We start from the raw sequence: 16,528 nt of genomic DNA, 5'->3' as shown, positions 1-16,528 counted from the left end.
CTTCAAAGTAGCCACCCTTGGTCTTGATGACAGCTTTGCACACTCTTTCCAATCGGCTGTGTTGTGACAAGGTATGGTTGGTGTACAGAAGACATCACTATTTGGTTACAAGACCAAGACCATATTATGGCAAGAAAACCTCACATAAGCAAAGAGAAATGACAGTCCATCATTACTTTAAGACATAAAGGTCAGTCAATCGGGAACATTTCTAGAACTTTTAAAGTTTCTTCAAGTGCAGTCGCAAAAACCATCAAGCACTATGATGGAACTGGCTCTCGTGAAGACCGCCACATGAAAGGAAAACTCAAGAGTTACCTCTGCTGCAGAGGATAAGTTCATTAGAGTTAACTGCACCTCAGATTGCAGCCCAAATAAATGCTTCACAGAGTTCAAGTAACAGACACATCTTAACATCAACTGTTCAGAGGAGACTGTGAATCAGGCCTTCATGGTCAAATTGCTGCAAAGAAACCACTACTAAAGGACACCAATGATAAGAAGAAACTTGCTCTTTGGCCAAGAAACACGAGCAATGGACATTAGACCTGTGGAAATCTGTCCTTTGGTCTGGTGGGTCCACATTTGAGATTTTTAGTTCCAACCGCAGTGTCTTTGTGAAATGCAGAGTAGGTGAAGAGATGATCTCTGCATGTGTGGATCCCACTGTGAAGCATGGAGGAGATGGTGTTATGTTGTGGGGGTGATTTTCTGGTGACACTGTATGTGATTTATTTAGAATTGGTGGTACTGAACATTGACAAACAGTTGGACAGACCATCTGAAATAATAAATATAACAAAGTCGTTTGACATAGAAACATTATTTATATTATAACATTACATGATTTTCGGCTGTAAAAAGAAAAAGTTTGTTATAAACTGGGTGGTTCGAACCCTGAATGCTGATTTGCTGACAGAAGTGGTATAATCAGACCGTATGCCACGGGTATGACAAAACATTTATTTTTAATGCTCTAATTATGTTGGTAACCTGTTTTATAATAGCAATAAGGCACCTCTGGGGTTTGTGGTATATGACCAATATACCACGGCTAAGGGCTGTGTCCAGGCACTCATTGATACGTCGTGCATAAAGAACAGCCCTTAGCCGTGGTATATTGGTCATAAACCATACACCCTCGTTCCTTATTGCTTAATTATACAATTATGAAAAATATGAATAACATCCCACTGATGAGGCCACCAGTCATTTGACTGCAGGAAAGGGTTCTAACCAGTTGCTGGATCGGTGTTAAAGGTATCACTGTAGAATTTCTGTAAACTCCCAAAACATGCTTTTCAACTTTCAATTGTTATGGGATCACCTGTATAAATAATGGATAAAAGTGTAAAGAGTTCAAATCTACCACAAAAGCCAGGATATACTATGACTCATTTCTGTTACATTAGATTACAATAGTCAAGCGTGATATTTCCTGTCAAGTTCCATCCAGTCCTAGTACTCTTCTGTACAGTACGAAGGATGGAATCATGTGAACCTGAATGCTGATCTCGTAAAGACTGTGATGTCTTTCATCTCCAGGTGGGACGAGATGACACGGGATGCCACGGGATGACACGGGACGACTCGGGACGACACGGGACGACACGGGACGACACGGGACGACACGGGATGACACGGGATGTCACGGAAAGACACGGGATGACACGGGAAGACACGGGATGACACGGGATGACACGGGATAACACGGGATGTCACGGAAAGACACGGGATGACACGGGATGACACGGGATGACACGGGACGACACGGGATGTCACGGAAAGACACGGGATGACACGGGATGACACGGTGACGACACGGGATAACACGGGATGACACGGGACGACACGGGATAACACGGGATGACACGGGATGACACGGGACGACACGGGATGACACAGGATGATACGGTGAATGAAAACACCTGCTCTTCATCACATTTTTACTTACGTTCTCTTTCCCTCGCCTCTCCTCCTTCTCCCCCTCTCCCCTCTCCTCAGATAGGACACGTCAGATGAATGAAAAGCGAAGGAGAAGATAAGGTGAGGGAAAGGTGTAGAATCTTTCTCTCGCTCTCTTTCTCTCCTCCTCCTCCTCTCCCCTTGCTTTTCATTCATCTTGAATAGCCCAGTGTGAATTAGCATGTGCTAGCAGCATTAGCCAAGCAGAGGCAGATGTGAGCCTCTCTCTCCGCACAGCCAGATTTTAGAGCATCAAGTCGAGTGATTCAAAGACTTTTATCTTCTTTAATTATGCTAATCATATGCCACAGCTATTTCTTATCAAGACAGAGGGAGATATGTTTTTTCCCCTTCTCTCACTCAGGAATCTGAGAACAGGCTCCACCAGCAAACAGCAGTTTTTCAAAGATAACCCCAACATTCTATGGAGACATATAGGAAAACACATGCACTCCATCAACCTGACTCCAACTGGACTACACCAATCTCCCCCTCCCCCATCTTCACTCATCGTTTCCCATCTTTCTTCATGACATAGAATGACCTTTAACGTACAGAACAGCAATCTGATCACTTCTTCACCCCATTATATCAGGTCTAATCAATTGATCTAGGATGAAAGGTCAATTTATTTGGGTCTATGGGAGTGCATTGCGTGTGGTAAAAACAGGCACAATCTTCTACCTATTTATTTGGACAGTGGAAGCTACAACGTTTAATTTGGCTCTATACTCCAGCATTTTGGATTTGAAGTCAGAAGTTTCATATGAGGTCGACAGTACAGAATGTCACCTTTTATTTCAGGATATTTTCATACATCCCTGTTTGACCGTTTAGAAATGAACCCACTTTATGTGTCTAGTCCCCCCAGTCTGAAGTTTTACAAGTGTTTGGACAAATTTACTCATATGTGTATTAAAGCAGTCCAAAGTTTAGTGCTTGGACTAATATTCATAGCACGCAAAGACGACATCAAGCTTGTGACTACACACTTGTTGAATGCATTGTTTGTTTTGGTTGTGTTATGGTTATGTTTCAGATTATGTTGTGCCCAATAGAAATGAGTGGTAAATAATGGTATTGTGTCAATTTGGAATCACTTTTATTGTAAATAAGAATATAATGTTTCTGAACACTTCTACATCAAAGCTTCAGTGCAAAGTCAACATTCAGTTTTATCTGTGTTTTATATCATATTGTTACAACAGCTGATGAAAACAACAGTGTACAAGTGTGAAAACATTTGATCGGTGTTATTTCCTGACAGTTTGTGGATGAAAATCCAATCTACACAGGACCTTCTAATCAGCACCTCCGCATGGGCGGGAGTTTCGGCTTTCCATGGTGACATCACCATTGGTAATAGACCAATAAGAAAGAGAGTTCTAAACCTCTCTGTCAATAACAGCTCGTTTTCATTTTTCACTTCCCCACTCAGACCACTAAGGAAAAATGTTTTTCTTCTTCTCCCTATTACAGTAAGGTACTTAATTGTAACCCAGAATTTTTTTAAATTTTTTTTTTACCTGTATTTTACTAGGCAAGTCAGTTAAGAACAAATTCTTGTACCTTGTCAGCTCGGGGGTTTGAACTCGCAACCTTCCGGTTACTAGTCCAACACTCTAACCACTAGGCTACGCTGCCGCCCCAAATGATTTAATAGTGGCATAAAAACGACTACTGTGAATGTGGATGCTACCATGATGACGGATAATCATGAATGAATCATGAATAATGATGAGTGAGAAAGCTATAAAGACACAAAGAGATCATACCCCCGAAAAAAATGCTAACCTTTCACCATTACCAAGGAGGTTAGCATTTCTGGGGGGGGTATGCTATTTAAATGCCTTTCCCACTCATCATTATTCAAGATTCGTTCTAGAGTATCTGTATCAATGGAAGCATCCACATGAATGTAGAAGTGATCAGAAACATATTGTTGTCATTTACAATGAAAGTGACTCAATCCATGATTTTCCATTCACTTCTATTAGGGCACAACATCGTCTGAAACACAACCAAAGCTATTTGTTCAAAATGTAAAACAGTGTCCGAGGACAATGTTATGGGCCAATGGCAAAACGATACATAAATAGTTTTTTGACAGTGTATTTTAGGAAGGGAAAGAGGGATGGCTACACACAGAATGTGGGTTAGAAAATATACATTTTCTCTCTGTCCGTGGAACATAATTCTGCAGATGACAACCAAAGTTAAAAATGCTCCTACATATCACGGTGCTGTGGGCAGCGTTCCCATCACCCCTCGACCACACACTAAAGCTGATAGTGCTATTAAACCATGACCCAGCCGAGGGTACAACTCCATACAGCCTATTGGAGAACAGAGTGGATATCAAACCAAGGTGGTCATAAATCATGAGCTGCTCGGTTAATGGGAAACCAGCCAAAAGATGACTCAAAGTCAAGGCTTCTCGCGGCACGCAGAGGGAGGTAATTGGGAGGATAGTATTCAACAGTACAGATTAGCCTGTCATGCTTATTCACCTTCCCTCTGCTACCCCCTCCAGTACCCCCGCAAACAACACAGTTACTAGAGAACTCTGATCGAAAGCTATCAGACTAAATCTCCACACCGTCAGTTTCATATATATGTTACTACAGCAACACATGTCGTTAGCCTGCCTGTCTGCCTGTCACCATGGCTGGAGGCTAGGAGCTGATAGCACCATACTTTGTGTGCTAAGGAAATATATGATGTTGTTTAGTAGAGAGGGTGTGAACAGACTGTTGTTAGACATTTCTGTGAACCAATTGAACTCGTGAATTATGCCGTGTCAACACCATCTCTCTGTTTCCTTTCAGCATGTTGAGATTGCTCATGTAGTGTGAATACTTAGTGCTGATTCTTACCTGCAGTGAAGTTGTAATTCACCGAAAATCCAATCGCCTCCAGTTCGCCATCGGAAACAAATTTTACCCAGAGGTACCGTCCGCTGCTCCTGATGAAGGGAGGGATGGTCTGGCCACAGTAGCGTCCGATTACTGGGGAGAAGCCAAAGGGGCCGTCCCGCACCTCAATGTTGTCAAATTTACATTCCCATGAAGGCTCGATAGAATACCTCTCATTAAAGAACAGATGAATGCACAGCCTGGGAGGAGCTGGAGGAGACAGAGAGAATAGAGAACATAGATAGTGAATATAATGCTCATACTGTTTATCGTATATCTAGCTATATTACATAATGCTGTAGGCCTATTGTGGCACAGCGGCTCCTGAGTAGCGCAGCGGTCTAAGGTACTGCATCTCAGAGCTTGAGGCGACACCACAGACACCCTGGTTCGAATCCAGGTTGTATCCTAACTGGCAGTGATTGGGAGTCCCATAGGGTGGCACACATTTGGCCCAGCGTCGTCTAGGTTTGGCTGGTGTAGGCCATCATTGTAAATAATAAATTGTTTTTAACTGGCTAGTTAAATAAGGCATATAACACATGGCGAACACGTGAAGCAGCATTAAGTAGTGTGATATTAAGATGTATTCCGGTAAATGCCCCTTTGGGTGTTAATTCATTTTGAATAATGTAAATTTGCAATGTAGATAGATACACACTGTATGTCGTCTTAGAGTGACCTGAATGAACCACTAATAAAACACAATCTGTTGTGACTTTTTTGTGACCACTGATCAACCTCTGATAAAAAATGTTTTGTTGGGTTTTTGTTAACCGGTGAAACACGTTCCAAGTATTTCAAACGAGCATCTTCTATTTCTATCCTAATTATCAGTATGGGTAAAGTCTGGTTGCCTCGTTTCACCATGCTGATCTCACCAGCTTACATTCGGTCAGGTCAGGATGGTGGAACAGGCTAAAAGTTTGGACCATCATCCACATCTATAAATCCAGTTCAGTCTAGTACAAACCAGATAATATAGTTTGAGTATAGTTCTTCCTGTCCAGCAATAGTCTCTCAATAGAAATGCTCTTTCGTGTATCATTTTGTTAATATCATCAGGGCCGTAACCTAATCTCCCCCACTGATGAATCAAATATAAACCTCCCGGAACTTAAATTAAACGCCTGAGATTACAACTCGCCGTCTGATTTCATTACCATCGTCAGACAAACATCAACAGCACAGCAACTGAACTGGCCAATCCCATCAGTTCTACTACGAACACACCTCAACAGCTGGTCCAGATTTCTCTCTGAAACACGAGGAGAGATATCCATCCACAGAGCAACTTCAGCCCAATTCACTGACGCCTGAACTCAAAGAGACAAATGAGCAGTTTAACAGACAGATGGTCTAAATTTCTCGCCTGGATCTAAGATGATAAAGATTAAGGTTCCTGAAACACTATTTTGGCGTCTGATTTCAGTGCTAAAAGGCTATCAAAATCAAGGGACCAAACTCTGTATTTGTTATTCCTTCCGTTGAATTTAAATAAATGCACTATTTGTTTAGAGGATGGCACCTATTGATCTGAACAAATGACATAAATGGCTTCCCATTGAGAATAGTTAGTTACTGTGCCAACTATTCACCTTCAATGATGTAAACACACTCTATTCCTGGGGGGTATTTGCTGGGGTAGTTGGGAGAAGTGAACAGTCCCCCGTCTCCTTCCTTCACCCAGGTGCCACATTGACCTGCAGGCTTCACTCCCGAATTGTTCTTCACTGAAAACCCAATAGCAGAGTGAAGTTGATTATGTAGATATGTAGAAATATAGAGAGAAATATGGAGAGAAATATAAAGAGAGAGAGAAAGAGACAGAGAGACAGAGAGAGAGAGAGAGAGAAGAGACAGAGAGAGAAGACAGAGAGAGAGAGAGAGAGAGAGAGAGAGAGAGAGAGAGAGAGAGAGAGAGAGAGAGAGAGAGAGAGAGAGAGAGAGAGAGAGAGAGAGAGAGAGAGAGAGAGAGAGAGAGAGAGAGAGAGAGAGAGAGAGAGAGAGAGAGAGAGAGAGAGAGAGAGAGAGAGAGAGAGAGAGAGAGAGAGAGAGTAGAGTGAAGTGATAGAGTGCCTTACATGCTTCCTTCTTCGTTGCCCCAGACAACCCAAGTATGAGTAGACTTGCAACAACTGCAACAAGATAAACACATTAATTTTGTTTTGTGAATAATACAAATGTCTTTATTTGCATTCATTCAACATAGATGTAGGCTAGGCCTGTGACATAATACTCTGAATAATTCCAAATATTGCATTTATCATGCATGGCTAGAATGTTACATTGCTATTTTTTAAACACAGGTTTTTAAATCAAAAGATGTCATTTGGAAACAATTGACACTCCAAAGTTTCTCAACTTTTTTAAATAGAATTTGATGCGGAACGAACAGCCAAACATACACACCTATTACACTGTACCATAGATCAGACCCGGGCAACACATAACTAGGCTTTAATGCCCTATTCATCAAACACAGTGAAAACCTATTCACCCGCAGACTTCAGACTGTACCATAATGTATCTGCATGTAATGCTATGGAAAAATAACCAACGTATGCTGCTTTAATAGTACAGTAGATGCCATAGAAATTGGTTGCAAATTGGTATGGTTGAAATTGGTATGGTTGAAATTGGTATGGTTGAAATTGGTATGGTTGAAATTGGTATGGTTGAAATTGGTATGGTTGAAATTGGTATGGTTGAAATTGGTATGGTTGAAATTGGTATGGTTGAAATTGGTATGGTTGAAATTGGTATGGTTGAATGAATATCACATTCTTTACACATCTCCCACTATACGTGAATTGACAGCTATAGGCAACCGGAATTCTACGTCAACTCATAAAATCATGAATATTGGGATAGCCTAAGCTACACAAAAGAAGGTATTCGAGGAAGGCGCAAGGCAGTGTATTATGTTCAATAGAAGTGACTTACCGTGAAGGAGGCTGTGCCCATATACCATGTCTGTACCTTTCACAGGGGGCTTTAGGCTCAACTAATTCCATTTAGATAAAGGAATACTTCAAGAGAAAACGATTCAGATCTAAGGTAGATGCAAAATGGACAGCAAACCGCAATACCATTCCACCTTCCCAAAAATAAAATAGAAATGTATACAATTGATAACCTGGCAAATGTTTTCCTCGCAGTTCTAATTATTGAATGAGAATATCAAAATTCCAGAGAGAGAAAAAATCGCAACTACTAGTCACCAGTTTCATATAAAACCAAAAGAAAGTCTAAACATTTGCCCGAATTCCATCCAAATGGTTCCAGAACCTTTTGGTGCTTCTGCTGCACTGACCGGATGAATAGGTCCGTCATCAGCCTTCCCTGATCGCTGCACCTTTACAATCTTCCGATGAAACAGATTCAGGGTAAAAAAAAAACGGTAGCTTTAGTTGTTATTCTTCTATCCCTTTACCTGGAAACAAAAAAAATCCTAGTGGCGCGTGGGCATCCATCCTCCTAAACACATTCTCCGAACTGTTTGCACTATTCCACGATGCGTAAAGCCTCCGGCTATCAACTTAGATAACAAAAGTCGCAACGTGAAAAATAGTGTTTATCTCATCCTTTCTTCATCTATTCCCTCAAGCTCCGAGGAGTGTTCGTAGAGCAGTGTTTGTACAGCATCCTCCAGTCTACTCCGGCGACTGGCTGGTTTCTCACGCTCGCTCTTTCACGCTCGCCCTCTCTCTCTCTTTCTCTGCACCCACCAATAAAGAGTTGATGCACATTATCGCATTCCTCCAACCGTTGGGTCATCTATTCGTTCCTCTAACAACTGGGCAAGCTTACAAACCACCTTCATTACAATTGGACCACACTCGTGCAAACAATACAGTACGAAAACGAAAACTAGGCTACTTTGTTTCACGAATATAATCTAACTTCCCCGATGTTTGCGCCACGGAGGAGTAAAAAAAAACTACCGGGAGAAGGTGGTGGGTGTTTCTTTAAGACGCGCTCGCTCTTTCTCTCTGCAAAGAGACTGCAGAATCCAACACCTCAGTCCGCGGCACTCTGAGCGAAAATGTAAAAGGTGAACAGAAAAACGCACCCTGTGGGAGGAAATGGAAGAAACAAGCGAGAGCAGATAGATGTCAGGATACCGTAAACTATATCAGCAACTCCAGGTAGAAACACCTGACGTATGGAATAGATTGAGTGACTATCTGCCTCCCGCCAACATGGCGAGGTCGGGTGGATTAGAATGTAGCGATGCATTTGGACACCACAGCTCAATGCATTCGGGAATTGCTGAACATCCACTATGACTGTTTTTTTATCTTCTGTTTTGGCGAAATGTCGATTTGTTTTGGTATAATGTTCCATTCATAGGTAAATCCTGGCTCTGATTATGCAGTTAATCAGCATTAAGCATTACTGGGTATTTCCAGTGTATTTATAATAAATAAAATAGCTCACATGAAAATTATATGTAGGGCTATAAATCCATCTACATATTTATCTTCCCCACAAAAATGGCAACATTCCATACTTGTCTGTTGTCTGCAGGGAGAAGAAAGCCTTGTTTATCTCCTTGCTGTGCTTTCGGTAGCCTAGCCTAATGACATCAATCATCGCTAGTGCTTATGGAGCTTAAACAAGATCATTCTCCGCACAGGATTTTGCTGTTGATTAAACCAGTTTTCTATTAACAATACTCATCTCTTCACTGCCTTTCCAATGAACTGCATGAATGCCTTCTCCCCCTGATCCTCTCTCCCGACTCAACTCTGCATGGCAAGACAACAGCAGTTCAACTGAGGTCATTGAAGTTGCCCGTTGTCTCTGCTCTAGCTTGGATCTGAACAATTTAGTGAGCAAGGTCAGAGAACTGAATCAGACAGAATAACATATCAGTGATGCTGTTTCATCCATTATAATAACCGACTCAACAGATTCTGCTCAGGCCATGCTGATAGGTTACATCATCACTGCATCCTTGTAGTCGGTCCTCTGCCAAGATGGCACAAGAGTGTACTTGCCCTGTCACCACAGCATCACGTTCAACCTCTGTTTCCCCCCCACAATTGATATACAACTAACTGGTCTAAGAACAGTTTTGTTGTTTAGGTGATAGTCATTGTCGTTTAGAACTAAGGATAACTGATCTTGATTCAGCTGTTACAGAGGAGAGCTAGCTAGCTAGCTCCGTTAATTTAGTCTCAGGTGAGGAAAGTGTTGATGCAGTGGTGCAAATGTAATTTTTTTATTAGAGATGTTTGAACTACAAATGAACTGAAGGGGTATGAGGAAGACTGCTGTTTAAAATGTACTCTGACAGTAGAATAAAAATAGTTGTATTTTAATTTAGCATCTTGGGTTTGTCTTCATTACGCCACTCTTTGCATTTTGAGAGAAACGGGGAGAGAGAGAGTGAGGCAAAAAATAAACATTTCCACAGGGGGTGAGACAGGGATGCAGTTTAAGACCCACCCTCTTCAACATATATATCACCGAATTGGCGAGGGTACTAGAACAGTCTGCAGCACCTGGCCTCACCCTACTAGAATGCTGATGATCTGGTGCCTTTGTCCCCAACCAAGGAGGGCCTACAGCAGCACCTAGATCTTCTGCACAGATTCTGTCAGACCTGGGCCCTGACAGTTAATCTCAGTTAGACAAAATAATGGTATTACAAAAAAAGGTCCAGTCGCCAGGACCACAAATACAAATTCCATCTAGATACTGAGGCCTTAGAGCGGATATTTCCCAAAACCTAGGAGTACCAGCAATGCCGTCGGGGATACTCCAAATGAAAATGTGATTCCCATTTTCAAACAGCCCATTGAGATAGCCTAATCAAATAATTCAAATCCAATCACATTAACCGCTACTCTCTCGCGGGAATTCAACTAACGGTCTGTGTGTATGTAGCCAAACGTAGCTGCTGCTCATTCCATTCGCTCAAAAATGTATGAATGGTGAAAAAAAGTAAGGCCTGCATCCATAGAGACAGATACCAGCTCTACTGGTAGTACTGCTATTACCAGCAGTACTACACCTGCACCTGTCGACAACACAAGTGGTTCTGCTTCCACAAGCACATCTAATGCTAGCATCAGTAATTCTACATTTGTTGCTAGCCCAGCTAGCATGGACACTGATAGTTGTGAATCTGATGCAGCCGAAGAGCTGAAGAGCTACTGCCCCCTTACTCTGGAAAGCACCGAACAACAGACAGGGACGGTGGACCATCAAAGAGGCTCAAATATGATGAGAAATACATTGATATGGGGTTCACTTATATTGAGAGTAGTGCCTTTCCTCAGCCACAGTGTGTTATACACACGTTTGGGGTCACTTAGAAATGTCCTTGTTTGGTGAGCTACCGAGTGGCTAGGACAGGCAAGCCCCATACTATTGTGGAGGACTTCATTCTTTCTGCTGCCGTGGATATGGCTGGGACAATGCTGAGGGGAAAAGGCCCAAAAAACTACACAGACAATGACTTCATCAAACAACACTGTTTCACGACGCATCAGAGACATGACAGGAGATGTTTTGAAACAATTACTGTTTCGCATACAAGCCAGTGAATATGCGTTACAGCTGGATGAGTCAACAGACGTGGTGGGCCTGGCACAGCTCCTGGTATATGTCTGTTACAGCTGGATGAGTCAACAGACGTGGCAGGCCTGGCACAGCTCCTGGTATATGTCTGTTACAGCTGGATGAGTCAACAGACGTGGCGGGCCTGGCACAGCTCCTGGTATATGTCTGTTACAGCTGGATGAGTCAACAGACGTGGCGGGCCTGGCACAGCTCCTGGTATATGTCTGTTACAGCTGGATGAGTCAACAGACGTGTTGGGCCTGACACAGCTCCTGGTATATGTCTGTTACAACTGGATGAGACAACAGACGTGGAGGGCCTGGCACAGCTCCTGGTATATGTCTGTTACAGCTGGATGAGACAACAGACGTGGCGGGCCTGGCACAGCTCCTGGTATATGTCTGTTACAGCTGGATGAGTCAACAGACGTGGTGGGCCTGGCACAGCTCCTGGTATATGTCTTTTACAGCGAGATGAGTCAACAGACGTGTTGGGCCTGACACAGCTCCTGGTATATGTCTGTTACAGCTGGATGAGACAACAGACGTGGAGGGCCTGGCACAGCTCCTGGTATATGTCTGTTACAGCTGGATGAGTCAACAGGCCTGACACAGCTCCTGGTATATGTCTGTTACAGCTGGATGAGACAACAGACGTGGAGGGCCTGGCACAGCTCCTGGTATATGTCTGTTACAGCTGGATGAGTCAACAGGCCTGACACAGCTCCTGGTATATGTCTGTTACAGCTGGATGAGTCAACAGGCCTGGCATAGCTCCTGGTATATGTCTGTTACAGCTGGATGAGTCAACAGACGTGGCGGGCCTGGCACAGCTCCTGGTATATGTCCGTTACGTTTATGAGGGGTCAATTAAGGAAGACATCCTCTTCTGCAAACCACTGGAAACCAGGACCACAGGAGATTATATTATTAAAGTACTGGACAGCTTTGTGACATCAAATGGACTTTGGTGGTCAAGATGGTTTTTGTATCTGTACTGATGGTGCAAAAGCCATGACAGGGAGACATAGTGGAGTGGTAACGTGTGTGCAAGCAGTTGCTCCCGATGCCACTTGGGTGAACTGCAGCATCCACCGAGAGGCTCTAGCTACCAAGGGAATGCCTGATAGCTTGAAAGACGTTTTAGACACTACAGTGAAAATGGTTAACTTTGTTAAAGCAAGGCCTCTGAACTCTCGTGTATTTTCTGCATTATGCAATGATATGGGCAGCGACCATGTATCGCTTTTACAATATACCGAAGTGCGCTCTTTATCAATGGGCTCGTTTTCTGACATGTTTTTTTAAAATTGAGAGATGAGGTTAAAGTTTTCTTTACTGACTTTAATTTTCACTTGTCTGACCGCTTGCATGATGATGAGTTTCTCACACGACTGGCCTATCAGGGTGATGTTTTTTCTCGCCTGAATAATCTGAATTGAGGCTATGATTAAGAAGTTGGAGCTCTTCCCTGTCTGCATTAACAAGAACAACACACAGGTATTTCCATCATTGTGTGATTTTTGTGTTAAGCTTAAGGACAATGTCAAATGTGATATAGCGAGCTGGGTGCGCAAATACGCAGGTACTTTCCCCGAAACGGATGACACAACCAATTGGATTCGTCATCCCTTTAATGCCCTGCCTCCAGTCCACTTACCGATATCTAAACAAGAGAGCCTCATCGAAATTGCAACAAGCGTTTCTGTGAAAATGGAATTTAATCAGAAGCCACTGCCAGATTTCTGGATTGGGCTGCGCTCAGAGTATTCTGCTTTGGCAAATCTACTGTTAAGACATTGATGCCTTTTTCAACCACGTACCTGTGTCAGACGGCTAAATAAAGAGCAAAATGATTGATTATTATTATATTATTATTTGTGCCCTGGTCCTGTAAGAGCTCTTTGTCACTTCCCACGAGCCGGGTTGTGACAAAAACTCATTCTGATGCCTAATTAATGTATCGTATCGTGTGTGTGTGTGTGGCAGCCTTACAATGCTGGCAAAAAAACAACATTTGCGAGTACGCTGCCCCAGGTGTTAGGGGGGGTACAGCTGACCCTGGTGTTAGAGGGGGTACAGCTGACCCAGGTGTTAGAGGGGTTACAGCTGACCCAGGTGTTAGAGGGGGTACAGTGGACCCAGGTGTTAGAGGGGGTACAGCTGACCCTGGTGTTAGAGGGGGTACAGATGACCCTGGTGTATAAGGGGGTACAGGTGACCCTGGTGTTAGAGGGGGTACAGCTGACCCAGGTGTTAGAGGGGGTACAGCTGACCCTGGTGTTAGAGGGGGTACAGCTGACCCAGGTGTTATAGGGGGTACAGCTGACCCAGGTGTTAGAGGGGGTACAGCTGACCCAGGTGTTAGAGGGGGTACAGAAGACCCAGGTGTTAGAGGGGGTACAGATGACCCTGGTGTTAGAGGGGGTACAGCTGACCCAGGTGTTAGAGGGGGTACAGATGACCCTGGAGTTAGAGGGGGTACAGCTGACCCTGGTGTTAGAGAGGGTACAGCTGACCCTGGTGTTAGAGGGGGTATAGCTGACCCTGGTGTTAGAGGGGGTACAGCTGACCCTGGTGTTAGAGGGAGTACAGCTGACCCTGGTGTTAGAGGGGGTACGTAGCTGGAGGTTGAATGTTTGAATGGGTGCGGAACTATAAAAGTTTGGGAACCACTGCCCTAGAGCACACAAAAAAACTATACAAACCTTGACCTAAACATCAGTGGTGTAAAAAGTTATCAATTGTCATACTTGAGTAGAAGTAAAGATACCTTAATAGATAACGTCTCAAGTAAAAGTAAAAGTCACCAAAATAAAATAATCTCAGCATAAAAAGAAACTTCCCTGTTTCAGGACCCTGTCTTTCAAAGATCATTCGTAAAAATCCAAATAACTTCACAGATCTTCATTGTCTTGTCCCGTCCTGTCCCGTGTAAATAGCGTTTTCCTCATTTTTTTCGTATATACTGTATTTAGTATTTATTTTAATCTCACTTTCCATCTACTGACCTAATATACTCTCCTGCAACCTGCCTCACCCACTGTAGTACGGATCTGCAATTTGTATACTATAGAACCTGAACCCCCATCAGCAGCTAGCTAGCTAACTAGTTACTAGCTAGTAGCCAGTTAGCCACTGCTAGCGGTCTTCACCGTTAACTCGGACACCAGTCAGCCTCAGCTCGGTCAATACCTGCCAGTATGCACAGCGCAATATCAACCCAGAGCATATCGGACTGCTTTTTCCTTACCACATCTCCGGATTCCTACCGCAACCTCCTCACCTTAACACTGGATCATCGCAGCTAGCTAGCTGCAATCTGAGTGGCTACTCCTTGCTAATGTCTCTGTCCCGAAGAAAGCACTAGTTAACCTTGAGCTAGCCTCGAGCTAGGCCCATCTCCCGGTGAGCCAAAGAGGTCCACCAGCTAATTATTGGGCTACAATACCTCTTTTGCCAATTTGCCTGGACCCTTTACTGCCGACATGGAGCCCCGCCAATCCGCCCCACAAATCAGCTGGTCTAGACAATCTGGACCCTCTCTTTCTAAAATTATCTGCCAGAATTTTTGCAACCCCTATTACTGGCCTGTTCAACCTTTTTTTGTATCGTCTGAGATCTCCAAAGAAAGGAAAGCTGCCACAGTCATCCCCCTCTTCAAAGGGGAGACACTCTAGACCCAAACTATTATAGACCCATATCCATCCTGCCCTGTATTTCTAATATCTTTGAAAGCCAAGTTAACAAACAGATCACCAACCATTTTGAATCCCACTGCACCTTCTGCTCTATGCAATCTGGTTCCAGAGCTGGTCATGGGTGCAGTTCAGCCACGCTCAAGTGCCTAAATGATATCATTACCGCCATCGATAAAATACAGTACTGTGCAGCCGTCTTCATCGACCTGGTCAAGGCTTTCGACTCTGTCAATCACCACATTCCTATTGGCCGACTCAATAGCCTTGGTTTCTCAAATGACTGCCTCGCCTGGTTCACCAACTACTTCTCAGATAGAGTTCAGTGTGTCAAATCGGAGGGCCCGTTGGCAGTCTCAATGGGGGTGCCACAGGGTTCAAATCTCTTTTCTCTGTATACATCAATGATGTCGCTCTTGCTGCTGGTGACTCTCTGATCCACCTCTACGCAGATGACACCATTCTGTATACATCTGGCCCTTTTTGGACACAAACAAACCTCAAAATGAGCTTCAATGCCATACAACACTCCTTCTGTGTCCTCCAACTGCTTTTAAATGCTAGTAAAACTAAATGCATGCTCTTCAACCGATTGCTGCCCACCCCTGCCTGCCCGACTAGCATCACTACTCTGGACAGTTGACTTAGAATATATGGACAACTACCAGTAACTAGGTGTCTGGTGAGACTGTGAACTCTCCTCTCAGACTCACATTAAACATCTCCAATCCAAAATTAAATCTAGAATCGGCTTCCTATTTCGCAACAAAGCCTCCTTCACTCATCCTTCACTCATACCCTTGTAAAACTGCCCATCCTAGTGATCCTTGACTTTGGCGATGTTATTTACAAAATAGCCTCCAACACTCTACTCAGAAAAGTGCATGTAGTCTATCACATTGTCATCCATTTTGTCACCAAAGCCCCCTATACTACCCACCACTGCGACCTGTATGCTTTCGTTGGCTGGCCTTCGCTACATATTCGTCGCCAAACCCACTGGCTCCAGGTTATCTATAAGTCTTTGCTAGATAAGCCCCGCCCTATCTCAACTCACTGGTCACCATAGCAGCACCCACTCGTAGCATGCGCTCCAGCAGGTATATTTCACTGGTCATCCCCAAAGCCAACACCTCCTTTGGCCGCCTTCCAGTTCTTTGCTGACAATGACTGGAACAAATTGTAAAAATCACTGAAGCTGGAGTCTTATATCTCCCTCACTAACCTTAAGCATCACCTGTCAGAGTAGCTGTACCTGTACACAGCTCATCTGTAAATAGTACACCCATCTACCTCATCCCCATATTGTTAATATGTTTTGTTGTTGCTCTTTTGCAACCCAGTATCTCTACTTGCACTTCATCATCTGCACATA

The 16,528-nt window shown here is 43.6% G+C and overlaps 1 protein-coding gene across 1 annotated transcript in view; it reads right to left on the bottom strand.

Annotated features, from left to right (window-relative positions):
• Positions 1-8,764, bottom strand: part of LOC124039100 (neuropilin and tolloid-like protein 1) — a 204,948-nt gene extending 196,184 nt beyond the window's left edge. Inside the window, exons 1-4 of the mRNA XM_046354982.1 lie at positions 7,827-8,764; positions 6,965-7,018; positions 6,479-6,613; positions 4,842-5,090 (exon numbers count right to left, since the gene is read on the bottom strand). Of these exons, the coding sequence (XP_046210938.1) occupies positions 4,842-5,090; positions 6,479-6,613; positions 6,965-7,018; positions 7,827-7,854 (466 nt within the window). The 5' untranslated portion in view covers positions 7,855-8,764. The remainder of the gene's footprint in view (positions 1-4,841; positions 5,091-6,478; positions 6,614-6,964; positions 7,019-7,826) is intronic.
• Positions 8,765-16,528: the final 7,764 nt, after the last annotated feature.

The sequence above is a fragment of the Oncorhynchus gorbuscha genome, linkage group LG07 (genome assembly GCF_021184085.1).
Source record: "Oncorhynchus gorbuscha isolate QuinsamMale2020 ecotype Even-year linkage group LG07, OgorEven_v1.0, whole genome shotgun sequence".
Taxonomy (NCBI): Eukaryota; Metazoa; Chordata; class Actinopteri; order Salmoniformes; family Salmonidae; genus Oncorhynchus; species Oncorhynchus gorbuscha.
The sequence above is the reverse complement of the archived record's forward strand: the minus strand, read 5'-3'. Positions and strand labels throughout refer to the sequence as shown.